This window comes from Bos indicus x Bos taurus, chromosome 1 (genome assembly GCF_003369695.1).
Source record: "Bos indicus x Bos taurus breed Angus x Brahman F1 hybrid chromosome 1, Bos_hybrid_MaternalHap_v2.0, whole genome shotgun sequence".
Classification (NCBI taxonomy): domain Eukaryota; kingdom Metazoa; phylum Chordata; class Mammalia; order Artiodactyla; family Bovidae; genus Bos; species Bos indicus x Bos taurus.
Genome location: NC_040076.1, coordinates 112,017,657 through 112,034,992, shown reverse-complemented (window position 1 = coordinate 112,034,992; position 17,336 = coordinate 112,017,657). Strand labels below are relative to the sequence as shown.

Here is a 17,336-nt window from a genome sequence, read left to right as displayed (position 1 = left end):
CTCGACTTTATGTAGGAATCTGACCTGGCTTTCACCTTGTTCTGGACTAGGTTTTGTAAGGAGGTTTTGTAAGATTTTGTTAAAACTGAAGCTCTAGATCACCTGGGTTTGATAAGACCTCCTGAGATAGGTAAATGTCACCAGGGCAGCACCACTTTCATCACTCAAATGCCTTTCTGGATTCCTAGCTTTTGGCTTTTCAGATTTTCCTTCCATTTCTTGCTAGCTCAGTGGTGCACTTAAAGGGCCTTTAAAAAATATCAAGAATTTGTAAGTGTTGCATACAAGGACAGCTTTGAAGGGTCTACTCTGCATCCTTCTAGAACTTGCGTTCCACTCTTAATAACTTATGCATAGCAGCCGGGAGGACTACTTTTGTTACCAAAACAGTACCCCTTCCAGGGTCCGAGAGTGAGCTCTTGTCTACCACTCAGAAATGAATTGTCTGAGGAGAAACACATGCTAACAAAGCAAAAGAATATATTGGGAATAGGCACGAGGTGGAAAGCAGGAGAGTAAGGGAACTCAAGAGAACTGTGCTGTCATGAGGCTTGCAGTCTTAGGTTTTATGGTGATGGGGTTTGCTTTCTGGGTTGCCTCTGGCCAATCATTTTGCCCCTGCAAAATGATTCAAGACCCTTCCTGGCAGTGCACACATCTGTTAATTAAAGTGGTTTCTAGCACAAGGGCTTCTGGAAGGTTGGCAGAACATATTATGGGCTGGCATCCCCTCCCTCCTTTTGTCCCTTCCCAAATTCTCCCAATTAGTCTTACAAGACATATCAGGGGATGGTATCTCTCACCTCTTTTTGACCCCTCCTAAATTCTCTGTTAGTTTTTAGCAGCAGCATAGTGTTCCTTATCATGACCTCCTGTTGTGCAGCAACTCATGCCTGGCCAACAGTTCCCTAAAATCTTCTCCTCCATCTCTGTAACTCACCAAACTACCTGACTTTGGAAAACCTCTACAAACCTCGGTTTTCTGAGTTTCCTTATCTAGCGACTCTTTATTAGTTAGTGTTAGTCGTTCAGTCGTGCCCGACTCTTTGCGACCCCATGGACTGCAGCCCACCAGGCTCCTCTGTCCATGAGATTTTCCAGGCAAGGATACTGGAGTGGATTGCCATTTCCTTCTCCGGGGGATCTTCCCACCCCAGGGATTGAACCTGGGTCTCCTGCACTGCAGGCAGATTCTTTACCAACTGAGCTACAAGGGAAGCCCCTGACTCTTTATTAGATCTATTATAAAAGAAATCTTCCCAGTTTAACCTCTGTCTAGGAAGACATTTGGCATTTTTGATATAACCCTTAAATTTCTGGGGAACTTTAATGAGATTAAGCTTTCTTGTAGGAAACACACACTTGACCAACAGCTAGAAGTCTCATTCTAAAAATAACTTGGCACTTTTTTTTGTTGTTAACTGTATACTCTATATCCAGTCTTTTTCTCTATGAAACAACTTTATCAAAAGTGAATTTTGAATTGGATTCCTGCAGTTTTTTTTTAATTGCAATTGAATAGACTTAAATCTATGACATATGCTCTGTTAAGAATAGTCTGAAAAGTTTTCATTAACAAATCTTAATTTTTAAGACAATTTAAATGAATTAGCTTTGTTTTTATGTTTCAACTCTAAGTTCAGAGGCACTATAAACAAATCAGACCATCTTTGTTTCTACCAGAAATAAGATATTCCTGAACTGCAAGGATAAATATTACCTTCCAAAGGAAAATTTTCTTTTTAAAAGTTTTGTGCAAATTTGAAAACAGAACCTAGCTTGAAAAATTCAAATAAAAATGTTAGGACCAGGACTGAGTTTTACTTACATTTCCTGTTGATATGCAAACTTGGTGATTATTCTGGCCAAGGTATTCCCCCTCCACCACCAACTTTCATCACATATTAATCAGAAGAAATGTATTAAACTTTTAACGTACATGGCTCCTTATGAAGAAGCTGAGGACTGACTACATAAAAAAAAAAAAAGACTTTTCTAGCTCATTTTAATTTATTGTTAATTACATAAGGTTGAAATAACATTCTGATGATTTAGCTGAAAAGTAATAAAAATTAAGTACTAGAGTGTTAGAAAAATCTAGATTTCTCACAGATTGAGTAAATCACCTTTCTATGTTTCACTCTTTTCTGTAAAGTGAGAATAAGAGTAACTCTTATTTGAGTCAAAATGAACTGGGTTCAAATTCCTGAGCTGAGTTCCTTATGCTTATTTGTGGGGTAATTACATTCATATTGTAATATTGTGAGGATTAAGTAGTGTCTGCACCATGCATCTAGAAAGAGGAGAGAACAGAGGTTTGAGGAGAGTACTTTTGATTTTGCTATATAATCTAATTATACAATGATTGTTCTTTTTCTTAATGTCTCTCCATTGTATCCCATTTGCCCTTTCATTAGCAAGTATCACTTTTTCTCTTAGCTTTTCAGCTTTCTTTGTTATGAGAAAGATTCAAAATTTGTTAATGCAAAGGGACTTCTCACAAGCACTGAGTCATTGTGATGTTAAAAACAGTAACGGGAAATGCAGGAAAACGCAACCTGAATTCCAGTATGAATACCCCAGGATGTGTCATGTGTGTATATGTGTGTACATATGTTGACAAACATATAAGGAAAAAGACATCGATGTTAAAGCTACCTATGTACCTGGCATTGATTAACTGAACCAAAAATTATTGAAGCAAAAAAAAAAAAAAAAAAACGAAATTAGAAGAGGTTTAGTTCTTCTAAGCTAAACTGTTTTTTGTGCCCTTGAAAAGGAATCACATGTCTTACATGAAAATGGTATGTTGCTTGACTGCATTAAAATGATGAGGGTCCAGCAGATACATTATAGCTAATTAAAAAAAATTTTTTTTTATTTTATATAGCTAATTTTAATAGGTAGAGCAGACACACTTGAGTTTCTTTTTCTCACTCCCCATTCCAGCCCCCCAGGTATGCACATTACAAGATTCCCTAGAGTCAGAAGATGGAAGTGGAGAGTTTCACTACAGATTGTAGCTCTGGACATCCCCAAGAAAAAGAAAGGAAGGGAAGAAAGAGACGAGAGGGTAAGGAAAGAGGAAGGGAGGAAAAGGAACAGAAGGAGAGAAGGAATAAAGGGAGCGAGGGATTGAAAGAAAAGAACGAAAGAAAACACATAAAGGAAGGAGGGAAAGAAAATAAAGAAAAAATGAGAAAGGAAGGAAGCTTCGCTGATGGGAACGAGAAAAAGGGAGTGTGAGGAGAATTGTTTTTGTCTCAGGTCCATTAGGAAGAGAAATAGAACCTTTATCAGCACAACAGAATCTCGAAGAAGCAATGTATTGTTTTCTTGAAAGCCCAGAAGCTAAGCAATTCCAAGAATGTTTGGCAAAGACCTTTTGAGAAGGGTGAGGTAGGGGACGAGTGGGGAGGACTTTCTCATACCCCTAGCCCGCAGCCCTGGCCCCATCACAGGATGTGGCAGGATTTGGGAGACTTAGAGGAAACCTTCAGGTCACTCAGGGAACTGCTCCTCTCGCTGGTCCTGCAGTAGCGAGGCGGGGTGGGGGGTGGGGGGTGAGAGCGCCCAGACGCGCGGGGCGCGGAGATGTGCGAGTGGCGAAGCTGGACCCAGCGCAGGCGGGAGCAGCAGCCCAACTCCCGGCGCGGGATCTGCTGAGAGGCCACGGTGAGTCTCTCCGGATGCGGGTCAGGAGATGCCCTGGTTCCCCGTGGCCCCCGGGGCCCCGGCCGAGGCGGGCCCGGAACCTCCCTGGAGTCCGGCCTGGGCTCTGCGCTGCCACCAGCTGCCGGGAGCCCGCGCTGCTCCGGGCGCGCCTGGGCGGACGCACCTACCCACCCGCGCTCTGCGGGACTCCCCGCCGGCCGCCGGCCCTGTGCGCTCATTGGTCGGGGATGTGTCTGCTCAGCAGCCGCCAACTTCCCCCGAATCCCACGGGTGAGTCCCGGGAGAGCGAGCGGGCACCTGGGAGCTGAGGGAGATGGGTCCAAAGGGCGTGAGATCTCCCCTGGGGCGGTGGGAGCTGTTGGGACGACAGCTGGAGGGCAGAGCTGGCCGCGGGGCACGGCTGCCCGGGAGGTGCACGGAACCGGGTTGACGACTCAGGTCCGGCGCGATCAGAGCGCCCGCGACCCTGCGGGCGAGGGAGGCGTGCCCTGGGAAAAGCCGAAACAGACTTAAAGAGTGAGGGACCAGGGCAGAGAGGGTAACCTGGAGGAGGGCTCTGCAAGTGATGTGAGGTCGACTCTTCAGGTTCATTTCCATAGCTTTCTTGCAGCCTCTTCCTCGGAGAGTTAGGTCTGGTTACTGAGTTCAGCGGTACCAGATTGCAGCGGGGCTGATTTGGGGACTGGGCATTTGCCATTCCGCTGGACAGACAGTGTTATTGTATATTTAAAGTAAGGTTTGTTTTCATTTTGGTTTCTGTCAGATTTTCTTCCTTTTTGTAGCTCACTTTTCTATTTTTACTTTCCCTAACCTGAAGATCTTTTTATTATCCCACCTCTTCATCTTGCTTTGAACCTTAGTTTCCTCTTACATAATTTATGCTGATAGAGTGCTTAAATCTCTCGAGGGTTGGTTGGTGGGAGTGGGTGGGTAGTTCTTTAGCAGATGAAAGTTTCCTTAATCGGTCTCAACCAGTTTGTATTATTCGAACAAAAGGGTAATTGCAACTGAACTGTTCTCTTTAGCCGCTTGATCAAGCCTATTCCTCCCCAATATACGATGCAAATAGTAATTTTATTAAACTGAAAAGTAGTACCTTGATTTGCAGTGTCAGCATTTGGAAGTTGCTAATCCGCAAATCGGCTATGAAGCCATCTACCTTGCATTATTGGTGGGTTTCAGCACTTACAGAAATATTGTCCCACAGTTTCTTGCGCTCCATGCTGTGTCTTTTGTTGTATAGCTGCTATACTGCATATGGGAGCAATGTGGTTGGGACTTTGTGCTCAGAACTCCGTATATTATTAATAGATCCTGGAAATACCTTCAAGTTAATGTCTGAGCAAACAAGGAGGTGATTTCTCTAGCATATGTGCCTCCTCAGATCTGCAGCTACCCTCTAGTATATGTGCTGCCCTCTAAATATGGGACCCATTACCATCTTTTTTTGAACATAAGTATAGTTCATTTATATGTGTCAGTTTCAGGCATATAGCATAGTGGTTCAGTATTTTTGCAGATTATACTCCCCTACAGGTGGAACCTGTTTCTCTTGCTTTCTATGCCTCAGTTTCCATAATACAAACTGTAATTGCATAGATTAACCTCAGGGACTAGTAGAAAAATGTTAATGTACTGTGAAGATGAACATTGCTTGGATTTATAGACTTCTTTTTAACAAACCAGTTACCCTCTGGATTCTTTGATGATGTGATAAAAGTAATGTGTATGCTCAACTGGCATAAAAATTGCTACTTTATATTGCTTTGAAACTCAGTTTCTACCTAGGCAAAATAATCATTTTTTTCTTTTGGAGATGTTGTCTGAAGTCTGCAGTTTGTTAGGTTAGACATTCTATTTCTCTTCTCGTAGAAGTATCTACTTTTTTGCTTGAACTTGCCAACACATCTCCAATTGAGGTGAAATACTTTAAGGATGTAGATATGTTTTGGCATATCCTGCTTTATATGGGACTAAAAGTATCAGCTGTATAATTTTTATATTCTTTTGTATAATTGCCTCCTTTACCCCTCTCTAAAACGGGTTGGGTGTGATTGCATTGGGTATCTAAGTATCTGAGAGATGGTGGTAAGTTTCTTCCTGAAATTCAAGATATTGACACTTATTTTCATATAAGAAAATAGTGAATCCACTGGAATTGATTGGAAATGAATGACAAAGTTGATTAGGTGGTTAAACATGCCTGCCTCCTTTTTGCTTTGCTAAGTGCTGTTGAAAAATGTGTCTTAGGAGCAAAGATTGCAAATTTACTGGGCGTTTACAAAAGGGCAGATGGAGAGTTCAGTTCAGTTCAGTCGCTCAGTCGTGTCCGACTCTTTGCGACCCCATGAATCGCAGCACGCCAGGCCTCCCTGTCCATCACCAACTCCCAGAGTTCACTCAGACTCACGCCTATCGAGTCGGTGATGCCATCCAGCCATCTCATCCGCTGTCATCCCCTTCTCCTGCCCCCAGTCCCTCCCAGCATCAGAGTCTTTTCCAATGAGTCAACTCTTCACATGAGGTGGCCAAAGTACTGGAGTTTCAGCTTTAGCATCATTCCTTCCAAAGAAATCCCAGGGGTTAGCATGTAGTTAAAAAATGATATTCTTTTGATGCAGGTAGAAGGACTAAACAGCCTCAGTCACGGCCTTCATTTACCCCTGTAACAATTTCTGCTGCCTTAGGTGCAGAACCATTAAGAGCTCAACTGCTTCAGTACCCCAATCTCATGGGTAAGGAGGAGAAACCTGGGAAAAGTATCCCAGAAGACAGAAAGATACACATGCCTGCTAGTTTTCCTGTATAGTGGAAGCCTGGTGGCGCCAAAGAGCAGCTTTAATTTAACCCCATGGCTGCCCTGGTTCCTGGCCCCAAGTTTTGCTAGAGAAACCGACGTTTCTAAGAAGGAACTAAAAAGAGAAGTGGGTCATAATGTATCAGAGAATGTTTCTCTAAATTGTCTTCTGAACTATTATTAGAGAAGGGAGAGAAATATTCAGGAAAGGGAAATACTCAAGTAAATGTGATTAATATTAAGATGTTTTTGAAGTCAGTCTTGAATTCATCTGGGAGAAGTGGGAAAATTATTCTTTTTATTGTTTATCTTTCTGTACAGCATACAAGTGTTCACTTTGTCGCCCATTTTCTTTCCCCACCTACCTCCCCTGTTAAAACTCCAAGGACTACTATCAGTGCAATTCCATATCGTAACCCAAGAAAGAGGCTGTGAGATGAAGCCTCATGTTATGGTAACATGAGTTACATAACCATTAAGACATTTTAACATTCAGGTACATTACATTCCGTTTTTATTGAGTAGACCCAGTTTTCATGGTCTAATAAAATATTTTTATTTGATAGTCTGTCCTTGGTTATAGCCTCATGTAATCAAGGGGACAGCATACTTAAAAATATGTATCCAGAAATTTCAAGTCCAGTTGTGGTTCACTTAGTAATAACTCACTAGGCATATTAAATTCCTAGTTATCTGCTGGATCATCCAGGCCTTCCTTTAAACATAGAATCCTTATCTACTTTATCCTGTGCCTCAGTTTCCACAAAACACACTCAGAAGATTACAAAGATTTCTAACAGTAAGAGCATCTCTGAGCAGTCATTTCATCTGGGAACTAAATTATATGCTTAATTTGCATCAGGCTATAAACAGTTAATCTGTTAGTTTACGATCCTTTTTTCTACAATCAGCCAGGAAAATTGAAGTTGTCTGTTCTAAGCTTTGGTAAATGGCTGATAAAGAGTCACTAGGCCTCTAAAAGAAACATAATGAAATTTAATATTTAGGCTTATATCCCTTTAATTTTACCCCCTGGCCTTCTGCAATAAGGTTTATTTTATTTTATTTTTTTTTGCAATAAGGTTTAAAGTAGCTATCTTTCTATGATGATTCAATTTTATTTCAAAATGTATTCTTTGTAATTGTTTTCTTTGAAATGTATTCATTGTAAATGTATTCTTAGTTGTGTAGCTCTGGGCAAGTTACCTGGTTTTTCTTTGCCCCACTTTCCTAAGGTATAGAACTGGAATATTAAAATCCAACTCACAAAGATTCAGAGAATAAGCACATGCAAAGCACTAAGAACTATGAATGACACAGGGGAAGTAATAAATGTCACCTATTATTAGTAGAAGTATTAATATTAGTAATTTAAAAACAAGTTAAATAAGTATCTTGTTATCTTGACCTGCAAAGTTGAATTTTTTTTAATCATATTTTTTCCTTCTTTAGTTGCACAAGGAAGCTGTGATTGTGGTTAATATCTCTCATCCCAGGTTGTAAACCATGACTTTTGGTCCAGTGAATGACCATCTCCAAGACGGTCTAACTAGTTAATAGATACTCATGTTAGCAGTTGTAATTTGGAACTGTAAAAATAAAAGACTTTTTAAGACTGAAAAAAAACTAGCACATATGTTTGTTCATTTTTGTTTTTATCTTTATTCACATTTCAAATTATTATTTAGTCAAAACCACAAAGTATTAGATGTTGATTTCCAAGCTTGTAAAAGAAGACAGTGGAACAAGATATAAAATTCACCTTTGATGTTGTCCAAAGTTCAGAAGGGTGAGTTTAAAAATTTCCTTAATGGTACAGAAGTTACTTGCTTATGAACCGCTGAAAAAATTCTATGTGAGTATTTAAGCAACTTTCCTTGTCTAATTTTGCTTGGATCTTTAGTGATATGTCAAAAAACCCCGAAAGATTGTGGCCAGGATCTGTCTAATTTATATGACTATATACTCCTTGCTTTCAGAATCAAAATTTTGACTTTCAGCAAAAAAACTTCTATTTCTAATTTTATACTGAGTTAGCCTTTTACTGAAGAAAGCAATGGCAACCCACTCCATTACTCTTGCCTGGAGAATCCCATGGACGGAGGAGCCTAGTGGGCTGCAGTCCATGGGGTCACTAAGAGTCGGACACGACTGAGTGACTTCACTTTCACTCTTCACTTTCATGCATTGGAGAAGGAAATGGCAACCCACTCCAGTGTTCTTGCCTGGAGAATCCCAGGGACAGCGGAGCCTGGAGGGCTGCCGTCTATGGGGTCGCACAGAGTCAGACACGACTGAAGTGACTTAGCAGCAGCAGCAGCCTTTTACTTTTATTCAGCCACGTTAGGCATTTAGAAAATTGTGTATAGATCTCTTCGTTTTATTTATTTATTTGTTATGACTAGTTTTTAAAAATTAAGAAACAGTTTTTTGCAGATTTTAGGTAATGGGCAGATCAGAAAGTCAGATGGATATAACTGATATCAACACACCAAAGCCAAAGAAGAAACAGAGATGGACCCCATTGGAGATCAGCCTCTCCGTCCTCGTCCTGCTGCTCACCATCATTGCAGTGACAATGATAGCTCTCTATGCAACCTATGATGGTGAGTTATTCCCACACTCATGCCCACAAACATGCAGAAGAGAGTGAAGTCTTTATCCTAGACTTTCCCCATCTATTAAACAATAGGTTAAGGAGAGAGACACTTAAAGACTGTGTGATATAAAGATTCATTTATAAAATGTAATATCAATATGCCAGAGCAATTAACTTTGACTAAAGTACAATGTTTTTTTATGCTTGAACTAAGTTATTAATTGCCAAGTATAGTGAGTGCACTCATACTTATTTGATGAAGATTCTAATGTATAATTTTACATGATGACAATGTTCACAATTTTAAAACCAACTTCGTTTGGTCAACTTTTGTTGTGTCATTGAAATTCTAAACAGCTTTACGAGAATTTAAGAGGTCTAATTTGAGTCTTAAAAGTTTTTCACAAATGGGAAAAAAAAATGGTATGGTTATCAGACTAAAACAACTGATATTTCAATTAAATAGTACTAAGGGCTTAGGGGACAGAGATGATATAAGAAATACATTCTCTTCATTTAAAAATGTAGGATTTGCTTATTTTATTCCTCTTTATTTTCTTCTAACTTCTGTCAGTGGTATATAATACTTGGGGTTTAATTCTTGCTCTAAGGAATTGATTATTTAATTGATAGTTTATAAAAGAAGAAAAGGTAGGGAGAAAATAGAAAACATGTATTGCAAGTATTTATGCATATATCTTCCTTTTTCTAGATGGTATTTGCAAGTCATCAGAGTGCATAAAATCAGGTAAGAATATGGTTTTTAAATTGAATAGTTTTATAATTAATGTATAAATATTTAAAAATCAAAGGCTAATATATCTCTATGTTTGTGTATATTTTTATTTATTATAAATCACTAATTTATAGTCAAAGAAAATAAAAATACATTTAAGTAGTAGATAGTTAATTTATTCATTCTAAAAAGGAATTCACTCATTTGAACCCCAGAGTATATGGTAGGGTAGAGATGGAGAACTGTGTCTCTAGCTTTATGAAGCTTGCCTTATAATTGGAGAAAGAAAATCAGCACATTGAAATGGCACACGTCGTATCATTTAGTTTTAAATTTCTCAATGCAGATCATAAGCAAGGTAGAGAAACTGAGATTTGGGAGGGGTCTTAAAGCAGGGCTGGGATGTGGAAACGGAAGTACAGAAGAGAAAATTCTAAACTAGGAGAAAAGACAGGAATAAATCATGTAGAAAAGCAGTGAAAGTATAGACTTGATAGATAAAAGTTACAGAGAGCATTGAAAATTCATGTTTAGCCCTGATTTTGTAGTAGGAGTTGAAAGGATATTTTCCTAAACAGATCACTCAATAAGGCAATAGTTGGAAGGTGATTCTGGGAATGCTAGGGTAGGTGGACTGAGTGAGAAGCTAGGGAGAGTAGGCAGGTAGGGACTGCTTCTGTAAGTCAGATGTGAACTGAGGAGGGCTACCTACGGTGGGATGAAAAAGCAATGAAACAATTGGATGGCTCAATAGCACTGACTTGCTAAAGGAAGGATATGAATAATTTGAACATGACACCAAGTATGAAACCTCAAGGGACTTGGGCGACTGTGGCAGTTCACACAGAAACAACGAAGTTAGGTAAGTTTGTTTTCGGAGGCGGTGTGATTAATGTGGATTTAGATCTGTTGGGTCTAAGTCAGGGGTAATATCGAAGTGAAGATCGACAGTAAGACAGTAAAGATGCAGTGGATTTAGGGTCTGTCAGCCAAGAGGGGATGGTTGAAGCCTTGGGAATAGCTGAGTTCTTAAAAGGAGAAGTATAAGGTTGAAATTAAGAGGACATCAAGAATTAGAGTAGAAGGAGAAGAAAAATCAGCAAAGGGAACAGAGAAGTATATGATGCTTTTAGACGTCATATCAATTAGAGTGTGGTGAAAAAAAGAACATTTTGACAAAGAGAAGAAAGGTGGTCGCAGATATGTGAACACCTTGGATATGGACATAATATATATGCCCTTTAGCAAGAGGTTCTAAACTTCCTTTCTAGTGTCTACATTTCTTCTAAGAAATAACCTGTCACAAATTAAACGTTTTCTGTTGGACTGTCTTATGTGGTTTTTTGTTATTTACTGATTTGTGCAGAATAATGATAGGAAAACTATGGGATTATAGGTTGTAGTCTAATGTCCTGAGTGTATATGTGCTCTTTTTGCTTACCCTTCCCCAACCACTGGATCTTAAGGGCACTAGCCATATAGACATTTTGGGACATGATGTGGGTAGCTTAAGGGCAACCTGATTAGGATACCAGCCATTTGCTCCTCAGCATAACAACACATACTTCCCATCCAAAAGCCTTCCCAGAAACCAAAGAGTTTCCTTATTCCTCAGGGGAATGGCTACACAGGTCCCTTGGCTGGGTGGTATCCAGGGTCTCTGTGCTAAAGCTGGTAATGCTCAAGTTGTTTGTCTGAATTACTGTTTGCCCTCTCCCTGGGTCCCATCCCTCCTTTCTCTTTACCAGTTCCCTATGATATGCTCATGCTGTTCAGTTTTGAAAAAACCCCACTTACGTGTTGACTTCTAATTATCTCTGTTTTTCAATACACTTGACAGACCTATTAAGTCTCTTAATCTGTAGATTCTCTCGGACACTCTTTTTTTCCCTCTCACTTTTTTTTCTTGGATTTTATTTTTGAAGAAACTAGATCCTTTGATTCCTAGGATTTGTAGGATCACCTACAATCTAGGTGATTGTACCCTAGAGATCTGAGCAGGTTTCTTCAGTGATACCCACCCAATGAGCAATGTGACATTTGGAATCTGAAATCTTACACGTGACTTAATGTTTAGGGGTAAGGCTCTGGCTCTTTTTGATAGTGGCTGCCAGGCTTAACTCATTAAAATGTATTTAAACTGGATCCTTTAATTGTAGCTTAGAAATCATACCAAATGTAAAAAATACCTCACAGAACTGTATCTTGGCAGAGAAATGTATACAGTAGGAATAACTTCAGTGATAAACAAGATTGCTGAATAGCTGTATGTTTTTCTTCATTCTGCTTTGTTGATTCACAAGCTGTTAAGAATACATTTGTATTCCTAGTTACTATTCCTCCCTGGGGGAAGAATGGTGAAACTTACACTTATGGATAGAGTTTTCATGCTCTACTTACACATACACACACACACACGCGCGCATGCACACACACAGTCCTCTACTGGTTAGAAAATATTTTCTGTGTCAGAAAATACAACTGTCAGTTTTGGAAGTTTCTATAGATTAAGAAAACTCTGGGGGAAATTTTGGAAAGAAAAAAAAAGTGAGAAAGTGAAAGAGGGGAATGGATGGAAAAGAAAAGAAAGATGGAGAAAAGGATGTTGACAAAAATATAAAGTCTCCCACCAGCAATTCTATAGATTACTTTAAAAGGTTCAGTTCAGACCAGTTCAGTTCAGTCACTCAGTGGTGTCCAATTCTTTGCAACCCCATGAATCACAGCATGCCAGACCTCCCTGTCCATCAACATCTCCCGGAGTTCACTCAAATTCACGTCCATAGAGTTGGTGATGCCATCCAGCCATCTCGTCCTCTGTCGTCCCCTTCTCCTCCTGCCGCCAATCCTCCCAGCAAAAGGGTCTTTTCCAGTGAGTCAACACTTCATATGAGGTGGCCAAAGTACTGGAGTTTCAGCTTTAGCATCATTCCTTCCAAAGAACACCCAGGGCTGATCTCCTTTAGAATCGACTGGTTGGATCTCCTTGCAGTCCAAGGGACTCTCAAGAGTCTTCTCCAACACCACAGTTCAAAAGCATCAATTCTTCAGCACTCAGCTTTCTTTACAGTCCAACTCTCACATCCGTACATGACCACTAGAAAAACCATGCTGCTGCTGCTGCTGCTAAGTCGCTTCAGTCGTGTCCGACTCTATGCGACCCCATAGACGGCAGCCCATCAGGTTCCCCCATCCCTGGGATTCTCCAGGCAAGAACACTGGAGTGGGTTGCCATTTCCTTCTCCAATACATGAAAATGAAAAGTCAAAGTGAAGTCGCTCAGTCGTGTCCTACTCTTCACGACCCCATGGACTGCAGCCCACCAGGCTCCTCCATCCATGGGATTTTCCAGGCAAGAGTACTGGAGTGGGGTGCCTTCGCCTAAATGGACATTTGTTGGCAAAGTAATGTCTCTGCTTTTCAATATGCTATCTAGGTTGGTCATAACTTCCCTTCCAAGGAGTAAGTGTCTTAATTTCATGGCTGCAGTCACTATCTGCAGTTGGGAAGATTCAAATCTGAGCACAGAAATTGTTGAGCATTGGAATGTTTAGGTATTGATACCCATGGTGTTTAAGTAAAAGTTGGTTGTAGCTTAAATCTTTCTCCCCGTGGAAGGGAAAGTCATGGCAAGTATACTTCTCTCTTTGATCCTATGAAGTCAAGGGATGGAGGTCAAGCCATACTAAGGCAAAAATAAAATATTACAGAAGGCTGTGGGTCATCTTGAAATTTAGTGTTTGTTCTTTAGACCTCTATAAATTTAAATATTGGTTTGGCCAATATTAAATATTGGTTTGGCCAAAAGTTAGTTCAGGGTTTCCATAAGCTGTTATGGAAAAACCTGAAAAACTTTTTAGCCAACCCAGTATTTATAATATACACAAAAATTATGTTTATAATACACACTTTAACTTGCTTGTGTAAAAACTGCATCACTATCAAAGATTCAGTTCAGTTCATTTGCTCAGTCGTGTCCGACTCTTTGCGACCCCATGAATCACAGCACGCCAGGCCTCCCTGTCCATCACAAACTCCCGGAGTTCACTCAAACTCGTGTCCATCGAGTCAGTGATGCCATCCAGCCGTCTCATCCTCTGTTGTCCCCTTTTCCTCCTGCCCCCAATCCCTCCCAACATCAGAGTCTTTTCCAATGAGTCAACTCTTCACATGAGGTGGCCAAAGTACTGGAGTTTCAGCGTTAGCATCATTCCTTCCAAAGAAATCCCAGGGCTGATCTCCTTCAGAATGGACTGGTTGGATCTCCTTGCAGTCCAAGGGACTCTCAAGAGCCTTCTCCAACACCACAGTTCAAAAGCATCAATTCTTTGGTGCTCAGCCTTCTTCACAGTCCAACTCTCACATCCATACATGACCACAGGGAAAAGCCAGAGCCTTACACCACACCTAAAATGAAACAACTACTATTTAACAAGTTATGGCAAGTCTGAGTAATATTATTTACCATACAAGGTTGTAAAAAACATGGAGTTACAGAGCCTGAATGTGATTTCTCAAATGTCTCTGTAAATCTATATCTTGAAACTGGCTTCCACTGCACTGAAAACTTACTGAGATGTCAAAGAATCATGAACTTTAAATCAAGGTTTTCCAGTTTCATCACTGTTGACATTTTGGGCTGGATCATTCTTTACTGTGTGGAAAGATCTGTCCTGTGAACAGTAGGATGTTTAATAGCATCCCTGGCTTCTACCACTAGGTGACTAGCAGCATCATTTCCCAATTGTGACAATCAAAAAATGTCTCCAGACATTGCTAGAAGTCTCCTTGGGGCAGCAGAATCATCTCCAGTTGAGTACCACTGGCTTAAATAATCTCAGGAGATCATCTAATGCTTTCTCTTTGTACTAGGCAGAATAATGCTTCCCTAGAGAGGTCCACTTCCTGTCCTTGGATCCTGTGAATGTGTTACCTTATAAGGCAAAGGATGCTTTGCAGATGTGATTATTAAGTTAAGGATAACTCAGGGAGATTATCCTGAGTTATCTGGATGGTCTTATGTGATCACAGGAGTTCTTATTGGGTTGGCTAGAATGTCCACTCAGGTACCATTTATAGAAAACCCCAAATGAAACTTTTGGCCAACCCAGTATAAGGAGAAGGGAGCAGGAGGGTCAGAATCAGAGAGGAAGATGTGAGAACTGAAGCAGAGGAAGCCAAGATTGGAGTAATACAGCCATAAGCCAGAGAAAGTGTGTGGCCTCTAGAAGCTTAAAAAGGAAAGGCATGGTTCTTTTTAGCGTATCCAGAAGGAATGTATCCCTGTTGACCTCCAGAGCCGTAAGATAATGCATTTCTGTTGAGTCACTGCGTTTGTGACAGTTTGTTGTAGCAGCAATAGGGAACTAGTAATATACCCTTCTATAATTTCTTTATTTGAGGCCTGTCTTTGAAGAGTTAAACATGCATACACAGTGTCTCTTGCTAAACTAGTCTTTTATTACTAAATTGTGTGTAACATATAAAAATAAGGAAGAAATGTTAAAAAGATTAATAGAGAGGTATAATACAGGAGAATAATAATCGAATCTAATAAAGTAAAAATAGGAGATAATAAAATAGAATAATAATAGCTAACACTTATTGACTGTTTGTGTGTCTGACCCAGTTGCAGGCAGTTTACATTTGATTCTTATAGTGACCTTGTGAATTAGGTACCGTTATACATTCTTTTAGGAGAAGGTGATGGCACCCCACTCCAGTACTCTTGCCTGGAAAATCCCATGGATGGAGGAGCCTGGTAGGCTGCAGTCTGTGGGGTTGCAAAGAGTCAGACACGACTGAGCGACTTCACTTTCACTTTTCACTTTCATGCATTGGAGAAGGAAATGGCAACCCACTCCAGTGTTCTTGCCTGGAGAATCCCAGGAATGGGGGAGCCTAGTGGGCTGCCGTCTATGGGGTCGCACAGAGTTGGACACGACTGAAGTGACTTAGCAGCAGCAGCAGCAGCATACATTCTTTTTACAGATGAACAAACTTGAGCTAGCATTGCACTCCAGGCAGCTTGGCTCTAGAGCCTGTATTCATGACCACTTCTCCATGTTGCCTTAAAGAAAATTAGGCATCTGTCAAACTTCTAATGCTCTATACTTGTACATATAGTATTTGAAAGCAAATTGCCTCCCCTCATGCTAGAACTTGGAATTAAAGGACATAAATGACTCTCAGAGACCTGAAATAATTAAATCCAAACTGAGAAGGAGAAGAATGAATATCTCTTTGACCAAGAACCAAGCTACTTTACTGAGAACAGTAAGCAACTTTATCAGTGACTTTAGTACATCAAACTCAACTTGGAATTGAGGCGTTTATAGAAGCAAACATTAGTGGTGTGGTCCTCAACTCTCCAGGGGATAGAGAAACCAAGTTCAGATACATGATCAGTCCAGTTCTCAAGACAGCAGGAATACCTGTACAGGTGTGCAGGTTGTACACTGCACAATTGTGGCAGTCCTGAGAGATTTATGGAGCACCAGGATCTGGATGAACCTCTCAGAACTATCCATTTTCTTTACTTTAATTCTCTACTTACCAAGCAAACTTTTGATAAGTATTAAATATTAATACAGGAAAGGAGGCATTCTATTCATTTGATAGATATATTCAGCTTGGTGAGATAATGTATTCCTATTCTGATATATAATCACTTTTGTGTGGCTGAAGCTATAATCTTTGAAGTAAATGAACCTTCCAAATATCTGATCGTTTCTGCAAGGGCCAGATCCTGGTAGTAACCTCAGTGAAGCATCTTGTTAGCAACTGGCCTTTTCCTGACAACAGCAGGGAATATCTGCATTGATATGGGTCGTGGTCCCTCCTTGTCTGCTGACACCCGAGACCTCCAAGAAGAAAAATGACCAACTAGATAAGTACACTGAAGACTGCAGACTGACTCATGAGAGCTGCCAGCCATGTAACGGCCTTTCAGAGTGGATGAGGCGATTTCATTATGTAATTAAGCTTGAAAAAAATCCTTCAGGCAATAAGAACACAGCAGGTATCTTAGTGGGAAGACTGCTGAAGCATAGCTTTGTTAATTTAAATGTGGCATGTGGCAATTTGCTTTGGGCTTCCCTGACACCATTCTCCTGACAATTGTGTAAAAATACTAGCTTCAAAAATTCTCCAGTCTAAATTAGCATTTGTCAGTCAGATCCTTTCCAAGAAAGGGAGTCAATTATGTGATAGGTACACTCATATATAACATATCTTTCTTACGTTCTAGGTAGATTTTAAGCAGTCATGCACCGTCTCTTTTTAGTACATGGTCAAGGTATGGAAAACATAGATAAATTGGATTCAGTGGCTAAAGGGAAAAAAATTGGCAATGTCTGATAAGTTCATTTGGTATCTTAAGGTTTATTTTACTAAAAAGGCAAAACTATAGGGGCAGAAAGTGGAATAGCTATTGCCTACAGGCTGAGATTGGAACAAGGATTCCCACAAATGGACATAAGGAAACATTCTGGGGTGATGGAATGTTTCTAGAGTTGGATTGTGGTGAT

The 17,336-nt window shown here is 40.2% G+C and overlaps 1 protein-coding gene across 6 annotated transcripts in view; it reads left to right on the top strand.

Moving 5' to 3' along the window:
* Positions 1-3,358: 3,358 nt before the first annotated feature.
* Positions 3,359-17,336, top strand: part of MME (membrane metalloendopeptidase) — a 116,221-nt gene continuing 102,243 nt past the window's right edge. The window contains exons 1-3 of one of the 6 annotated variants that reach the window (XM_027543107.1): positions 3,359-3,675; positions 8,909-9,078; positions 9,784-9,819. In XM_027543107.1, the coding sequence (XP_027398908.1) occupies positions 8,919-9,078; positions 9,784-9,819 (196 nt within the window). In that variant the 5' untranslated portion in view covers positions 3,359-3,675; positions 8,909-8,918. Of the gene's footprint in view, positions 3,676-3,855; positions 3,946-3,998; positions 4,407-8,908; positions 9,079-9,783; positions 9,820-17,336 lie in introns of those variants that run through there. The other 5 variants (XM_027543131.1, XM_027543115.1, XM_027543123.1 and 2 more) reach the window with 5 other exon arrangements.